Here is a 16954-nt window from a genome sequence, read left to right on the forward strand (position 1 = left end):
GAATAATGTCCTGTGTACGGTTAACAGCTGTCAACATTATGTGCATTTTGACTGCTGCCACCACTGGACACAAAAAATTTGCTCCCACACACCCTGGCCACCTGTGGACTGAATATCTGCAGTGATGAGAACTCCCTCGCCCAATATGCTGAAGGTTCCACAAAGACCTTCACAGACAGCTGCTAACAAATTTCCTTTCCTACACCCTCGCACACCACTAATCCTTCCACTACCCCCGAAGAATTCGCTACAAAAAGGCGCACCCTCATCATCCAATATCAGCCCAGACTGGAGCAACTGAACCATATCCCTCCCCAGGGCTCTTACTATCTATCATCATGCCCACATCCTAACAATGATCCTTCCCATCCTTCCTAACTTGGTATTCTGTTACCCACTCAAACTATACAACATCCTGCTCCACCCTATGCCACCTCTTGCCTCAGGGGTCATACTCTGTGAAGACCCAGATTCAAGATCTGCCGGACTCACCCATCCATCACATTCTATTCTCATTGTGTCACAGGCTTATCCTACACTATCAGAGGCAAGGTCACCTGAGAAAGTAATCATATCATATACCAACTGTGTTGCAGTTTATGCACCACATTTTATGTGTGCATGACCACCAACCAGTTGTTTACCAGAATGAATGGTCACTACCAAACTGTAGCCAAGAACAGAGTTGACCACCGAGTGGCACAACACAATGCCAATCACAACATTCTAGAGTGAAATCACTGCTTCACAACTCGTGCCATCTGGATCCTACCCTCCAGCATCAGCTTTGCTTAACTACATAGATGGGAGTTATCCTTGCAACAAACGGTAATCCTCTTGGCCTCAGTCTCCATTAACCCACTGTTTCCACACCTCCTAACCATGACTTTCCCCTTCCTTTGTACCAGCACCACATCCTATTCCACCCCTCCACTTCATCTTCATCGTGTGCCACACCCAACTGGCTCCAGTGCCTGTACGTCACACACCTCTCTGGTGCACCTGCGACCCCCTTCCTCCTGCATTCTTACACTGGACCTGATGCTTCCTTAAGAGCTGCCAGCTACCCATCCCGAAGCCCTTCTCCTGCTTCCCACTGGTTTCACCCCATCTGACACAGCCTCCACTTTTGCTGAACTAAAATCCTGGCACTGTGCATGTGGCCGGCACAATGTAGATAAACAAGTGTGTGTGTGTGTGTGTGTGTGTGTGTGTGTGTGTGTGTGTGTGTGTGTGCGTGCGTGCGCTCGCCCACTCATATTGGAAGCATTTCTTATTTTTGTATTATATCAATGACATGTCATGTCAGGTTCAGTCTAATACCATTCTGTATGCAGATGACTTAACAGCGATAGTCTGCTGAGAAACTAATGAAGAGTTAATCCACTGTATTGAACAGACATTTGGGGAACTACAGACATGGGTCAAAAATAGTTATTTAAAATTAAACCTTGTACAATAAAAATAAAAATCTTCATTTCACCACCAAACAATCTGCACTGTGTATAAACGAAATAAACCATATGGACAAAAAGGTGGACACTGCATACTGTATCAAATTCCTTGATGTATCAGTAAACAGAAATATGTTGTGGAGTAATCATGGCAGCATTCTGGGTCTATTGAACAGTCTTATTTATGTCATGAACATCTTTTATAATACCACCAATATCACCGATTAACTGGAAAAAAAGATGATGATGAAGAAGTAGAAGAAGAAGAAGAAGAAGAAGAAGAGGAGGAGGAGGAGGAGGAGGGAGTATATTATGCATATTCTGTTTCAGTTGTTACATACAGTGTAATTTCCTTGGAGGACCTGAGAAAACTAAGCTACTCAGTGCTTTTAGACTGCACAAAAATGTCAGCTGAGCCACTGTGGGAGCTAAACAAGAAACAGTACTGCAAACCTTTCTTTGAAAATTTAAATCAAGACGTCCATTCCAAGCATGTACATGAATGAGACATTTTCACAAAGAAAAGTGCAACTTTTTTTAGGGAAACTGATTATTACTATGAGACTAGACATAAAGCAAGTTACATTCATGCGACCCAAGTTTCTCCCAGCATATACAATTTTCAAATAACTTACGGGAATGCAGCTGGTTGACATCGACAACAGCCGATATTTCAACAGGAGCACACCCTGCAATTTTCAAGGCAAAACTGCAGCAACTAAGCTCTGTCCAAGTAAATATGGTACCTCAGTTTACACGCGCACGCGCACGCGCACGCGCACACAGTAAATGGTAGTGTCATTACAAACCAGAGATGACTGTGCCAAGATAATTTTCTGCAATGGCAAATTTGTTCGGCTGTTGTAAGCACGTGTGCCACTTATGCTCGTTACACTGGTCCTCCATAGTCCAGATAGTTTGACCAATATGTGACATGCCACAACTGTAAGGAATGTGTTAGACACCCGCCTTAAGCAAACGAAGAACATCCTTTATGGACCTAAACAGACTGATCTTAGATGATGATCAAAAAGCACACTTCCACAAAAGCATATTTCCACAAAAATACGACTAATACCATTAAAAATACTCCCTTCGTAAGGCATAAAGGCTGTAGACTTAGGTGCCACCTCAGTATTATCACCACTCATGTGGTGCACAGTTGGTCGATAGCACATGCACATCTAATCTGTTTTTCACTATACCCATTCCAAAAAAAGGTTACTTAGGGACAGGTTAATTCAGCTGATGAACTCTCAAGGTCCGAGATAACATAGGCTCTGTGGACCAAGTTACATATTCCCCAGTTACCTGGCCACAGAATAAAACTATATGAAATAATTTCAGATTATATGAGCACAAAATTTATGAGGAAAATATGGAAGGGGAAGGGTGGCCCAAATCTGAAACATACTGACAGAGATCTGGAAAAATACCTGAAAATTAAAGGCTACTGTTCTGAGGATTTACTGAATGAGACTGTATCTGTCTAAAGAAGTAATACCACACTATAACCTTAGATTAGTTTTATTATTTTCTATACAGGGTTAGAATTGACAAGTAACTTATGTCATAGTCTTTGATTATTTAATAACTGTTATGTGATAATACAAACCTGATTTTAATCTTTCTGTAAATAGAGAGTTTTAATGGAGCCCCACATATCCATGTCATGATGGCATACATACACATTTCACTGAATGCAATAAATGTTTTACTTTCAGTGACAAAACTTTACACGTACTAAGAACACAATCACACATTAAGAACTTTTTTCCAAGTGAATCCAGTCATTAAAAACGCTAAATACTCAATTCTGAGGAGACTTATGCCACTGCTGAATTGGTTGGTTGGTTTAAAGGCGGGAGAAGGGACCAAACTACGAGGTCATTGGTCCCTTGTTCCTAATAAAACAATGCCACAAATGCAAGAATAAAACGGACAAAACATATAACTCAAAGTGGAAAGAAAGGAAAAGCCACAAGAATGAAGAGAAGGCAACAAATGCTAAAAGGAACAAAAGAGGAGAAGAGAACAACAGAGAGAAGCTAGAAACAGAAGAGAGTAAAACATGAAAGCAGATTACAGTGGCTGGCCAACCACGAGAATAAAAATGGAAAGCCAGCCACTCTGCAACACATTAAAACCTCCACCCTAAAATCACTAGGGTGGAGGAAACAGGGGGGAAAGGACATGCGCTAAAACCTACATAGAACTATAAAACTCACTTTCACAGATAAAATGAAAACCAAAGCTGCTGTGAAGGCATTGTCGCCCAACGCCGAAGGCAGGGTGCTGGGAAAGTTAAAAGTCTGCCGCAGAGCGGCTAAAAGTGTGCAGTTCAGCAGGAGGGAGGACAACTGTCATTTGGGAGCCACAGCGACATTGAGGTGGGTCCTCGCGATGGAGTAGGTAACCATGCGTTAGCCACGTATGGCCAATGCACAAACTGCAGAGGACAACTGACTCCCTGTGGGAGCCCTGCATGGAAGACTTCCACACACTCATAGTCTCCTTAATGACACGCAGTTTGTTGTGTGTGCTGTTATGCCATTCCATCTCCCAAATCCAGAAAACCCTGCTGTGTAAGACAGAGCGTAGGTCAGCTTCAGAGACGCCTATCTCCAGAAGTGGTTTCTGCGTCGTCTGTTTGGCCAGCCTGTCGGCAAGTTCATTGCCGGGAATTCCGACGTGTCCTAGGGTCCACACAAACACCACAGAACGGCAGGACTGTTCCACAGCATAGATGGACTACTGAATTAACGCTACCAGAGGGTGGCGAGGGTAGCAGTGGTCAATAGCTTGTAGGCTGCTCAATGAGTCAATACACAGGAGAAATGACTTGCCAGGGCATGAGCAGATGTACTCAAGAGCACGAGATATGGCCGCCGGCTCTGCAGTGAAAACACTGCAGCCAACTGGCAAGGAGTGCTTCTCAATATGTCCTCCATGAAGATATGCGAAGCCTACGTGACCATCAGCCATTGAGCCATCGGTGTAAACCACTTCAGAGCCCCAGAACACGTCAAGAATCAAGAGGAAGTGACAGCAGAGAGCGACGGGGTTAACAGAGTCCTTAGGACCACGCAAAAGGTCCAGACGAAGCTGCGGCCGAGGCGTACACCATGGAGGTGTATGTGAACGGACCGAAAGTAGAGGTGGTAAAGGGAAGGACTCCGGTTCGGAGAGAAGGGACTACACGCGAACCGCAATCGTTAGCGCCGATGCGGGAGATGGACTGCCCCAGGCGGGAAAAGGACACAGTAATTCGGATGATCAGGGAAACTATGAATGTGTGCTCCGTAACTGGTGAGCAGTTGTGCACGTCTAACCTGCAGTGGAGGGACACCAGCCTCCACCAGTATGCTGGTCACCGGACTTGTCCTAAAACCTCCTGTCACTAATAGAACACCACAGTGGTGCACAGGGTCAAGTAAATGCAATGCTGAAGGTGCTGCCAAACCATAAACCACACTCCCAAAGTCAGTTCGGGATTGGACAAGGGCTCTGTAGAGCTGCAGCAGCATACAGCGATCTGCAACCCAGTTGGTGTTGCTCAGGCAACGGAGGGCATTGGAGTGCTGCCAGCACTTCTGCTTAAGCTGATGAAGATGAGGGAGCCAAGTCAATCGAGCATCTAAAACCAGTCCTAGGAATTGATATGTATCCACTACAGTGAGTGGATCATCATTAAGGTAAAGTGCGGGTTCTGGATGAACGGTACTACACCGACAGAAGTGCATGGCACACGACCTTGAGGCTGAAAACTGGAAGTCGTGGGCTAGAGCCCACGACTGCGCCTTGTCGATGGCTCCCTGGAGGTGCCGCTTGGCAATAACAGTACTGGAGCAGCAGTACGAAATGCAGAAGTCGTCTGCATACAGAGAAGGTGAGACGGAGGGCCTGCCATCTGCTGCTAGACCATTAATGGCCACTAAAAATAGAGACACACTCAATATAGAGCCCTGCAGGACTCCATTCTACTGGATATGGATGGAACTATCGGAACCACCAACTTGGACACGGAAAGTACGGAGCGACAGGAAGTTTAGGATAAAAATCAGGAGTGGTCCCCAGAGACCCCACTCGTACAATGTGGCAAGGGTATGATATCGCCAAGTCGTGTCGTATGCTTTACATACGTCAACAAAGACGGAAATCAGGTGTTGCCGTCTGGAAAAGGCTGTTCGGATGGCAGACTCGATGGACGTAAGATTATCAGTGGTAGAGTGACCCTGGCGGAAGCTGCCCTGACATGGAGCCAGCAAGCCACGTGACTCCAGGACCAACCCAACTGCCGACATACCATACATTCCAGCAGCTTACAAAGAACGTTGGTGAGGCTGATGGGCCGATAGCTATCCACATTAAGCAGGTTTTTACCGGGTTTGAGCACCGGAATGATGGTGCTCTCCCTCCATTGCAATGGCAAGAAGATGTAGTTTGTAGTCAGATGAGAGATGTTTAATCATCTGGCTGTGGATGCAATCAGGCCCAGGATCTGTGCCGTGGCAATGTGCATGGGCACTGAGGAGCTCCCACTCTGTAAATGGGGCATTATAGGATTCACTGCAGCGTGTAGTGAGTGAGAGGACACTCCCTTCCACCCGTCATTTGAGTGTGCAAATGGCCGGGAGGGGGGGGGGGGGGGGGGGTGTTAATTCTGCGACGCAGAGGCTCGAGCAAAGTGCTTGGCAATCGCGTTTGCGTAGGTACATAGCTTGCCATTTATGGTAACACTGGGGACAGCTGTTGGGGCCTGGTACCCGAAAAGACATTTGATCTTCACCCAGACTTGGGAAGGTGACATGTGGCACCCAGTGGTGGAGACGTATCTCTCCCAACACTCCTTCCTCCATAGTTTGATAAGGTAGCAAACACAGGCACAGAGCCGTTTAAAGGCTATGAGGTGCTCCAGGGAAGGGTGCCACTTATGCCAACACTCCTTAATTGCTTCAGCGACTTCCGGCGACCACCAAGCGACTGTCTTATGCCTCGGGTACCCTAAAAAGTGAGGGATCGTGTATTCTGCCACAGAAACGATTGTGCTAGTCACCTGCTCAACCATCACATCGATGTTACTGTGTGGGGGAGATTCAGCGGTGACAGCAGAGGTGAAAGTTCCTCAGTCCACCTAGTTCAAAGCCCATCTGGGCAGGCGTCCCTGTTCAAAGCCCATCTGGGCAGGCGTCCCTGTTCAAAGCCCATCTGGGCAGGCGTCCCTGTTCAAAGCCCATCTGGGCAGGCGTCCCTGTTCAAAGCCCATCTGGGCAGGCGTCCCTGTTCAAAGCCCATCTGGGCAGGCGTCCCTGTTCAAAGCCCATCTGGGCAGGCGTCCCTGTTCAAAGCCCATCTGGGCAGGCGTCCCTGTTCAAAGCCCATCTGGGCAGGCGTCCCTGTTCAAAGCCCATCTGGGCAGGCGTCCCTGTTCAAAGCCCATCTGGGCAGGCGTCCCTGTTCAAAGCCCATCTGGGCAGGCGTCCCTGTTCAAAGCCCATCTGGGCAGGCGTCCCTGTTCAAAGCCCATCTGGGCAGGCGTCCCTGTTCAAAGCCCATCTGGGCAGGCGTCCCTGTTCAAAGCCCATCTGGGCAGGCGTCCCTGTTCAAAGCCCATCTGGGCAGGCGTCCCTGTTCAAAGCCCATCTGGGCAGGCGTCCCTGTTCAAAGCCCATCTGGGCAGGCGTCCCTGTTCAAAGCCCATCTGGGCAGGCGTCCCTGTTCAAAGCCCATCTGGGCAGGCGTCCCTGTTCAAAGCCCATCTGGGCAGGCGTCCCTGTTCAAAGCCCATCTGGGCAGGCGTCCCTGTTCAAAGCCCATCTGGGCAGGCGTCCCTGTTCAAAGCCCATCTGGGCAGGCGTCCCTGTTCAAAGCCCATCTGGGCAGGCGTCCCTGTTCAAAGCCCATCTGGGCAGGCGTCCCTGTTCAAAGCCCATCTGGGCAGGCGTCCCTGTTCAAAGCCCATCTGGGCAGGCGTCCCTGTTCAAAGCCCATCTGGGCAGGCGTCCCTGTTCAAAGCCCATCTGGGCAGGCGTCCCTGTTCAAAGCCCATCTGGGCAGGCGTCCCTGTTCAAAGCCCATCTGGGCAGGCGTCCCGTGTGCCTGATGCTGGGGCAGTGACAGGAAGGTGGGGAAGTGGTCACTACCACACAGGTCGGTCATGTGCTCTCCAGTGGATAGATGGGAGAAGTCCTGGGCTGCAAATTGATAAATCAATGGCCGGGTAACTACCATGAGCCACAGTGAAATGTGTGGCAGCCCCAGTATTTAAGAGGCAGAGGTCAAACTGCGACAGTAAAGTTTCGACATCTCTGCCTCGGCCAGTAAGCATGGTACCACCCCACAAGGTGTTATGGGCATTAAAATCTCCCAGAAGTAGGAAAGGTTTAGGGAGTTAATCAATCAGTGCAGCTAATACATTCAGGGGTACTGCACCATCTGGAGGATGATATACATTGCAGACAGTTATTTCCTGCAACGTCCTTATTTTGACAGCCACAGCTTCAAGAGGGGTTTGAAGGGGCACAGGTTTATTACAGACCGAGTTTAGGACATAAATGCAAACTCCACCAGACACTCGACTGTTCCTGTAATATCCCTTACAGCCACGGAGGGCAGGGGTCCGCATTACTGGGAACCAGGTTTCCTGGAGGGCAATGCAGATAGCAGGTGTAAAGCTTGACAGTTGCCGTACCTCAGCCAGGAGGTGGAAAAAACTGCCACAATTCCACTGGAGGATGACATCATGAGACTGGGAAGGCATGGAACATTCAATGAGGCAGTTTAAGCCTCAGAGTCACCTGCTCCCACTGACGTATTGTCTGAACAGTCTATATCCATTGTGTTTGAGGGTATGGCAAGATCTAGGTCATCAGCAGACGCCAAAATCTCCACCCCATCCTCAACCGCAGAGCTTGTAGGTAGTGGTGGTGTTGGTGCCACCACAATTTCCTTGGTCTTTGAGGTTTTCTTTTTGGATTTCTCTCACTGCTGCTTGGGTTTCCCTGGCTGGGAGGAGTTCACTAGCTCAGTCTCCGGAACTGAGGATGAGTGTGAAGCCCTACGACCAACTGCATTTGGGCTCTTCAGCCACTGGCAGGTATAGTCTTTCCCACTAGAAGAAACCTGGGAAGGGAGTGACCCAATGGACCCCTTCCTAGTGAGAGAAGCCGAAGAAGACCTATGCTTCTCCAGCTTAGAAGTGGGGACGGACGTCCCTGATGGTTGGGGGGGGGGGCCGAGGGGGGGTGGTTGCTCCCAAAATATGTGGTGCAGGAGCAACAGGGAGGGAAATGCAACCCACCATTGTGGGGGCAGGTGTAGTCTTCTGGCAGTGAGAGGTGACCTGGGTTGGCTGAGCTGATGGTGCCCAAACTGTTGTAGCAGCGGCGTAAGACTATGTCATACGCACAGGATGCAGGCATTCAAATTTTCTCTTAGCCTCAGTGTAGGTCAGTCTGTCCAGGGTCTTGTACTCCGTGATTTTCCTTTCTTTCTGGAGAACCCCGCAGTCAGGCGAGCAAGGCGAATTGTGCTCCCTGCAGTTAACACAGATGGAAGGCGGGGCACATGGAGTACTGGAATGTGATGGGCATCTGCAATCTCGGCATGTGATGCTGGAAGTACAGCGGGAAGACATATGGCCAAACTTCCAGCACTTCAAGCACCGCATAGGGGGAGGGATATAGGGCTTTACATCACACCGGTAGACCATCACCTTGACCTTCTCGGGCAATATATCACCCTCGAAGGCCAAGATGAAGGCACCGGTGGCTACCTGGTTATCCTTCGGACCCCGCTAGACACGCCGGACGAAAAGTACACCTCGCCACTCTAAACTGGCGCGCAGATCATAGTCGGACCGCAAAAGGTCTCTGTGAAATATGATACCCTGGACCATATTTAAGTTCTTATGGGTTGTGATGGTTACAGAAATATTCCCCAATTTGTCACAGCGAGTAACTCCCATGACTGGGCTGAGGGTGCTGTTTTGATCAAGACTGACGCAGATCTCATTTTGGACAAGCCTTCCACCTCCCCGAACTTGTCCTCTAAATGCTCAACAAAAACCTGAAGCTTCATTGTCATGAAAGATTCCCCATCAGCTCTCGAACATGCAAGGTACCGGGGCAAATAAGATCTGCTGCCATCCTTAGTCAGATGTTCCTCCCATTGTGTGGCCAGGGAGGGGAACTATTTGGGGTCATACTTCTGTGCGTTGAATTGAGCTCGTGATCGCTTAGAGACTGCTGGTGTTTCATCACCAGCAAGAGATGATGGACTAAGCTTCATCGCGTGTCATCTGCCCTGATGCCACCCACTCCAACCAGGGGCCCTCCCCACAGGCGCCACCCAGCCGCAGCATAGGCCACCTGGCAGGATGGCCATTGCCGGGAGTCCCAATGCCCCAGGGGGATGGGAGTTAACAGTGCAGGCATCAGCAGAGGGATCCCTGTGTAGTCAGAGGGCTACAACCAACAGGGAACATGGCGGCACCACCAGAATGGACTGCCTACCTTGCTGGACATCACGTGCAAAGAAGTCCACGGTCATCGTCAACGCAGAAATTGACACTGCATAGTGCATGGTGGAAAACGCACCCAGGAAGGTGTCCTCGCCCAAGAGATGGAGAATGGGCAGGACTGCAATGCGTCAACAAGAAAGTGGGCTAAGGATCTCAATGCACGATGGACACGATGCACCTTGTAAAGCGCCCTTCCCCTATTGGCTCGCTCTTCGGGAAAATTTTGAAGAATGGAGGTCAAACCCTACAGGGGACCATCACATAAAGGCCGAAACATGTCAAACTCCTTTTAGTCGCCTTGTACGACAGGCAGGAATACCTCGGGCTTATTCTAACCCCCGGACCCGCAGGGGGAGTGCTGAATAGGTCGCTAGAATAAATGGTCATCTGCTGTTCGAAAATTCTTGCTTAGTGATGCGTTTTGGGCACAGCCCATCACAAGAACGTCAAAAATAAAAGCCTTCATACAAAGTCACATGTGTCAACTGTCAGCATCAGAGCTCAACTAAATCAATCGAGTTCCGATGCTGATAGATGTGACTCCATAGTGTGAATTAAGACTTATTTTTGAGGTTCTGATGAGCCTGTGCCCAAAACACATCAGTAAATAAGAGTTTCTGACCAGCAAGTGACCAGTTATAATAGCAACCTACGCAGCAGTGGCATAAATCTCCCCAAATTTACATCAGGGTCACAGGCCCCTGTGCAAATTCGTGTCACACCTTAAACTATATACTCATTCCCTCTCTCTCATCACAAACCACTGCATTTCTCTTAATTATATTCACAGCTATGTTTAAGAAAAATTTATCATTCTTTTACAGAAACCTCACCTGAATAAAATTCCATTTTCTTTCTGGATAGAGAGATTGGAGTTGTCTGTACGATTGAACTCCTGTCTTTCTGTCAGGAACATTATAATCTGCACGATTCACAGCTGCTTTTTTGTTTCCTCTACAAATTCTTTTCTTCGGTTCAAAAGCCACATTTATTAAATCAATAGGTTCGTCTTTTGGAATACATTCACTTGCAAGGGCTGCTATAACACTTGAATCTAGACCTCCAGAGAAGAGTATCCCAACTTTTGAGTGTTTACAGCGTTTTTTCCTGCTGAACTGCTTTACACAGTTTTTACACAGCTCACACTGTTTACCACAGCGCACTTTCACAGAAAAGTTCAATAAGTTTAGAAGCCTGTCGACATTCTTGCAGACTGATTCATCCATGAGTAGTGTTGTGAAGAAATCAGGTATGTTCTCACTGTTATACTTCAGCCAGTAAGATTCAAGTACTGAAGATGAGATGGAGTCTGTATTCATATAACAACCTGACAGCGGTGATTCTATGAAACACTGATCAATATTTAAGTCCATGTGATAGAGATCCACTGCAGCAGACAGTCTAGTCTCAGAAATTCCAGACCATGGATAAAGTTTGATTGATATACTGCCTGTAAATAAACAGAAACTTTCAGTAACAGCTTGTTATTAGTAATTATTTGCTTTGACTATATTTAGACAATTTGTAATAAAGTAAGTGATATATACCTCTCTCATGGAAATATTACAAAAGGTAAGATCAAAATAAATTTATGAACAAAACCGTTTTAAATTTTTTCAATGGACACAAGAACTATAGAACATAACCCAACATTATCTCATATCACCTGCACCAAATTTTGATTTATCAAGTTACTGCATTTAATTAAGATACTGATATAGTCAATCAGTGAGTCACACTGATTTGACAGGATGTATGTACTTTTTTTGATTTAGCTAGTTCACTTGACCTGAGGATTCAGGATTATCTTAATGCAGAGTGTCTAGTGTTTATGGCACTGGCTATTTCTGATGCCTGACCGAGTCAACAATTTTTCTTTAACTTGCCGAGTGATGTGAATAAAACCAAGATTCAGCTAAGTCTTGCATTATTTTAAGATTTATCTAAGTTTAACGTGAATAAGCATTGTAGATTCTAATCTGTTAAGATATAAGTTGTGTTTTCTGGATGGGCAAGATTTAAGCTGTGAATAAAGAGTAGAATCTAGTTTTCATACTGTGATATGTCTGGGTTATTCATAAGAAGGTGGTGAGGCATGCTTGCTTTTAAGCACTGTCTGTCAGTCTGCATGCTGGTGATCTTTCTGCATGATGGTGATCTATCTGCAGGTCAGACATGAGAAACATTATCAGATTTGGGGGGATGTTAGTAGATGGAAAGAGTTGTGTGGACTTTTTACATGCAGAAGTTATTCCAGTATGTGATGAAACACATGGAGGAGCCTTGGCTTCCCGAAAATGAATGCAGATACTTCTTTGTTGTGTGGGTGATACTGAATTCCAGACTAGTGCGGCCAACGATTTTTGAGTAGATCAGATAACAGTATGTAAAAACCATTAACAATGTTATGGATCACACAGTTTTAAAAGCTCACAATTGGATATGATTCCCATCTAAAATGTGGGAAATTAATATGGCTAAACTAGAATGGCAAAAAATATTTCAGCTGCCAACTGTCATAGCAGCTTTGGATTGCACCCAAATAAAAATTATAAAATCAACGATACATTGTGATGAATGCATCACAAAGGATATGCCTCTATTAACATGCAAGCCACCATAGATACTAGTGAGAAATTTACAAGCATAAGAGCAGAATGACCTGGTGGTGTGCATGATGCTAAAATATGGAGACTTAACCCAATCAAAAATATAATTTCAGGATACAACAGGGATGCTCGCTTACTTGGTGATTCAAGGTATGGAACATCCCCATTGTTAGGCACTCCATTTAAGTAGCAAGAAATACTGATCAATGATGATTCAGTTTGGTCCCTGCCAGAGAAACACCAATAGTGGAGAGAGCTTTTGGTCACTTGAAGCAACAATTTCCCATCACTGGTAACTGTATAAGACTGTTTGGAGAGAGTTTCTAAACTAATACTAACATGTGCTGTACTGCACACTGTAAACACCTGAAAGATCACTTTGAGTATCATTTTAAGGACAGGAAAGACACAGAAGAAAAAGAAAACTACAAAAGTCAAAAGTCAGAGCCCTGATGAAGACGAGCCTACCAACAGACAGCTGTAAAACAGTGGAAGCAGGGTACACGGTGAACATAACCAGCAATAAATACCCTGATTTATGTAGCTGTTTTTTCTTTGTTTAATTGTGTACTATACAAACGCAATAAACAATGTGATTATAATTGAAAGTAACATAATTACAAGAGACCAAGAAAAATGTACAAATTGCTTTTTTATTTATTTCTTTTAGACAATTAAGAAATGAATGGAAAGGACGATGATATGAATCATTCAACAATACAATATTTATGTTTCATATTAATAACCTGTTCATGTAGATTTGCCCTCTGCAATTTTTTAGCTTTTCTTTTCATTTTCTATGTAGTCCCTGAAGCTGTGATAAGGCAAGTCTTTTGTTCCTTCAGTTCCACATGCTGAACAGGTTTTTGCTTCAGGGTGACTTTATGTTGAGGTTGTCAGTTTTGTTGTCACAGGAGCACCAACCAAGCACGTAGAGATTATCTCCAATATTCATTTTTATCGCAGTTTTTAGCAATGTTTGACAACTGCTTGACACACACCGAAATAACTTCTGGGACCTTTCCAAAAACAGGATTAACTTCCTGGGAGAGCAATACAAACAAATCCTTTCCCAATCTTTAGGTTTAACTGGTTTATTTTCCATTTCCTCCAGTTTAGGTTTCTTTCTTATTTGACTCTTCAATCTGTGCAGCACTGTACTGTTTGCCACTTCTGTGGGAGTATTCCTGTCCAACAGTATTCCATGTATTATTCTTTTCTGAGACTACCTTTGGTATTCAATATTTTTGTAACAAAATCATGTGCTCAGCTGTCAAACTGACGAACAGTGCTATGTTCACTGTTGTCTTGCAGTATTTTCACTTTCACTGGAAGCCAAGTTGCTAACTGACTTTTAAAACAGAACAACCTGCATATCACGAACCTCCACATGCAACTACTTGGTATGAGAATAATTCGTCAAGAGGTTAGGGGGAGGGGATAGATGCAAAATAGCTGTGATTTGTCATGAGCAGGTGAACACTGACCCACAGTGTAAAACAAGATGTATCTTGACCATGGGTTGTATCTGTCCCTGTACAATCTGCTTGCATATTCCAACTGAACGGGATACATCTACCTAGACTTTGCTTCTAATTATTCACTTCACTCTTGAGGGGGTAAAAAATTGCAGAAAAGTTTTCCTTTTCACATTTTCTAGCAAACTACAAGCATGACACAAATGCAATTTTTTTTTTTTTTTTTTTTTGATAGTTCACTACAGTATAAATGGAGGATCATGTATGTGGATCTCAAGTCTTTCTTACTGTGACAACGTGCTAGTCTTTGCTCTGTAATTTTGTTCCCCATTCTTCAAAATAACTATCTTATTCAGCACTATATACAGGGTGAACATAGTAAACAGGGTAAACAACACTTCAAACACCAGGGGGTCCAACACAATCATACCGTTTCCCAGAACATGATCAAGCAGCAACTTGTTAATGGCTGGGATATGGATCATTTTGCCTTTAAACCCATGATTATGAGAAAAACAAATGCACTATCTCCAAAATCTTACAGGTCACTAGACAGGTGTTCTTCCAAAGACTCCGCCCAAGTGGGTTCAGAGGTGCTGCTCATTCTCTCCAGTCTATGCTCTCTTTTACAATGCTCATCAGTACATAGTCCACATACAGTAGTTTTCATTGTTGCTATTATGTTTTTGCATATGCTAATGCCACCATAAAAATAGTGAATCAACAATTTTAAACTACCTTGGAAGGGGGGATGACAAAGACATCCTGGAATTGAATAACTGCAAAGCTAATTAACAAAGGCTGATATTTCGTGTATTTTACAGTATTGGAGGATCAACAATTGGAGCAGGAAGAGGCAATTGACTCTGAACATAAATAAATGGGTGCAGGAACTGGCAGTTGAGCCCAGACATAAATAAATGTTAAGTATTGCATACAAATAGACAAAGGGACCTGCTATTACTCAATTACATTATTGCTGATAAATCACTGGAAACAATAATTACCACAAAATATTTAAGATTAACCACGTGGAGACACTAAGTGGAATGGCCACATAAAAGAAACTGTATGAAAAGCAGATGCCACGATGAGAGACACAGGGGATCTTAAGGAACTGTCTTCATCCACAAAAGAAGTAGCTTCCAAAATACTTTTTCATCCAAATCAAGAGCATCACTCATCTGTCTGCACCTCTTAAATTAAGAGAAGCAACAGAGAAGACCCAATGATGGTGGGACATTTCACCACAGTATTGTTTAGTAGGCGTGACAGCATTACAAAGCTGCTCATTGAGCTCCACTGGGAGGACCCTGCAAGAGAGGCATTGTTGAAATCCTCAAGATAGTACACTTAGAGAAGAGTTGGGCAACTTATAACTTCCTTCAACATACGTCTCACAAAATGATCACGAAGACAAAACAAGAGCAATTACAGCTCATATGGAGGTTAACTAAAATTGTTCTTCGCCTGCACCATTCGCAAATGGAACAGAGAAAGAAAGAAAACTTAGTGGTACCAAAGGTACCCTCTGTAAGGTGACTTGCAGAGTAAAGATGTAGATGTAGGTATATATGCATAAAATTAATCTTTCATAAATTCATTACAAACTGTTGACTCTGTATTAGCATATTATTTTCTTAATTATAACCAGTAATATGAAACTATCTTGGTTGGTTAAGTCACCTTTGCCAGTCAGCTCCGCCAGGAAAACACCAACTGCTGGAACCTCTTGACAATCCAGTTCTCTTGTTGATACTGATGTTATCACAAGCGAGTTGTTACTGCTGTGTGAAAGTAAGCTGTGACGGCCCAGAACATCTCTGCCGAACCAGAGCTGTCTAGTTGTAGGATTCAGATACACAAATGAAAATGGACCTCTGAATTTGCTTATTGTTTGAATGATCATTTCATTGTTGTGACACTTGCTCAAGTTTTCGACAACACTTAAAGTATCTGAAGTTGAATCATCGGGTGCCTGAAAAAAGTGCAATAATATACTGTTATTCAAGCTTAGTAACAGAATGGACTAAAGAGTGTGCATGCAGCCGCACCCCCCCCCCCCCCTCTCTCTACACACACACACACACACACACACACACACACACACACACACACACACACACACACAGAGAGAGAGAGAGAGAGAGAGAGAGAGAGAGAGAGAGAGAGAGAGAGTGAGAGAGTGTGTGTGTGTGTGTGTGTGTGTGTGTGTGTGTGTGTGTGTGTGTGTGTGTGTGTGTGCAAACGGGACTAACAAACCTTTGCTACATCTTAAACAAGTAAATTAATACTACTAAACATATAGGAAATACAAAGTTAGCACAGGAAGGCTCAGCATCTTCTTCACTGCATATGAAGTTTTCCAAAGCAACTGTTACTCATTTGAAAACTGTATGTAATAACAAACAACAATAACTTAACAATAACAAAAAATTATTTTCTACAATTCTAGATGCATATGTAAATTTCAACAACTCATTTACACCAGGCTGTTGAGATGTGGAGTGACAATACAGGCATGACACGTAATTATAGAACAACGTTATTAGTAACTTACTGAGAGTAACACAGAACAGCTAACAAGTGACTTGAAACCTTGCACATAACATCTATACACACACATATAGGCACCAAACTGGAGGCAAAATTTGAATCTCAACAACAATAACAAGAACAATAACAACAAAACATAAAATCTACAGTCATTTCTTAGTTGATACTTATGAACAGACATAAAACATACATAATTGTGGCTCCAAATAAATATACCAAGAAGCAGTATTACCAGCACTACCCAAAAGAATATGAAGAATTAAAATATTTAAAATGCTTCTTTTTTAATTTAAACTTTAAAAACTTCAGATATTTACAGACAGCCATTATGCATGT

The 16954-nt window shown here is 44.5% G+C and overlaps 1 protein-coding gene across 6 annotated transcripts in view; it reads right to left on the reverse strand.

The window, feature by feature from the left end:
- LOC124722015 (asparagine synthetase domain-containing protein 1) overlaps window positions 1-16954 on the reverse strand; it is a 73832-nt gene that overhangs the window by 38260 nt on the left and 18618 nt on the right. For all 6 annotated transcript variants that reach the window (XR_007006426.1, XR_007006425.1, XM_047247193.1 and 3 more), the window contains 2 exons: window positions 15749-16040; window positions 10809-11425 (listed from right to left, as the gene is read on the reverse strand). Coding sequence is in view for 4 of the 6 variants with exons in the window: in XM_047247193.1 (XP_047103149.1) it covers window positions 10809-11425; window positions 15749-16040 (909 nt within the window). In the remaining 2 variants the exon portion in view is untranslated. The remainder of the gene's footprint in view (window positions 1-10808; window positions 11426-15748; window positions 16041-16954) is intronic.

The sequence above is a fragment of the Schistocerca piceifrons genome, chromosome X (assembly GCF_021461385.2).
Source record: "Schistocerca piceifrons isolate TAMUIC-IGC-003096 chromosome X, iqSchPice1.1, whole genome shotgun sequence".
Classification (NCBI taxonomy): Eukaryota; Metazoa; Arthropoda; class Insecta; order Orthoptera; family Acrididae; genus Schistocerca; species Schistocerca piceifrons.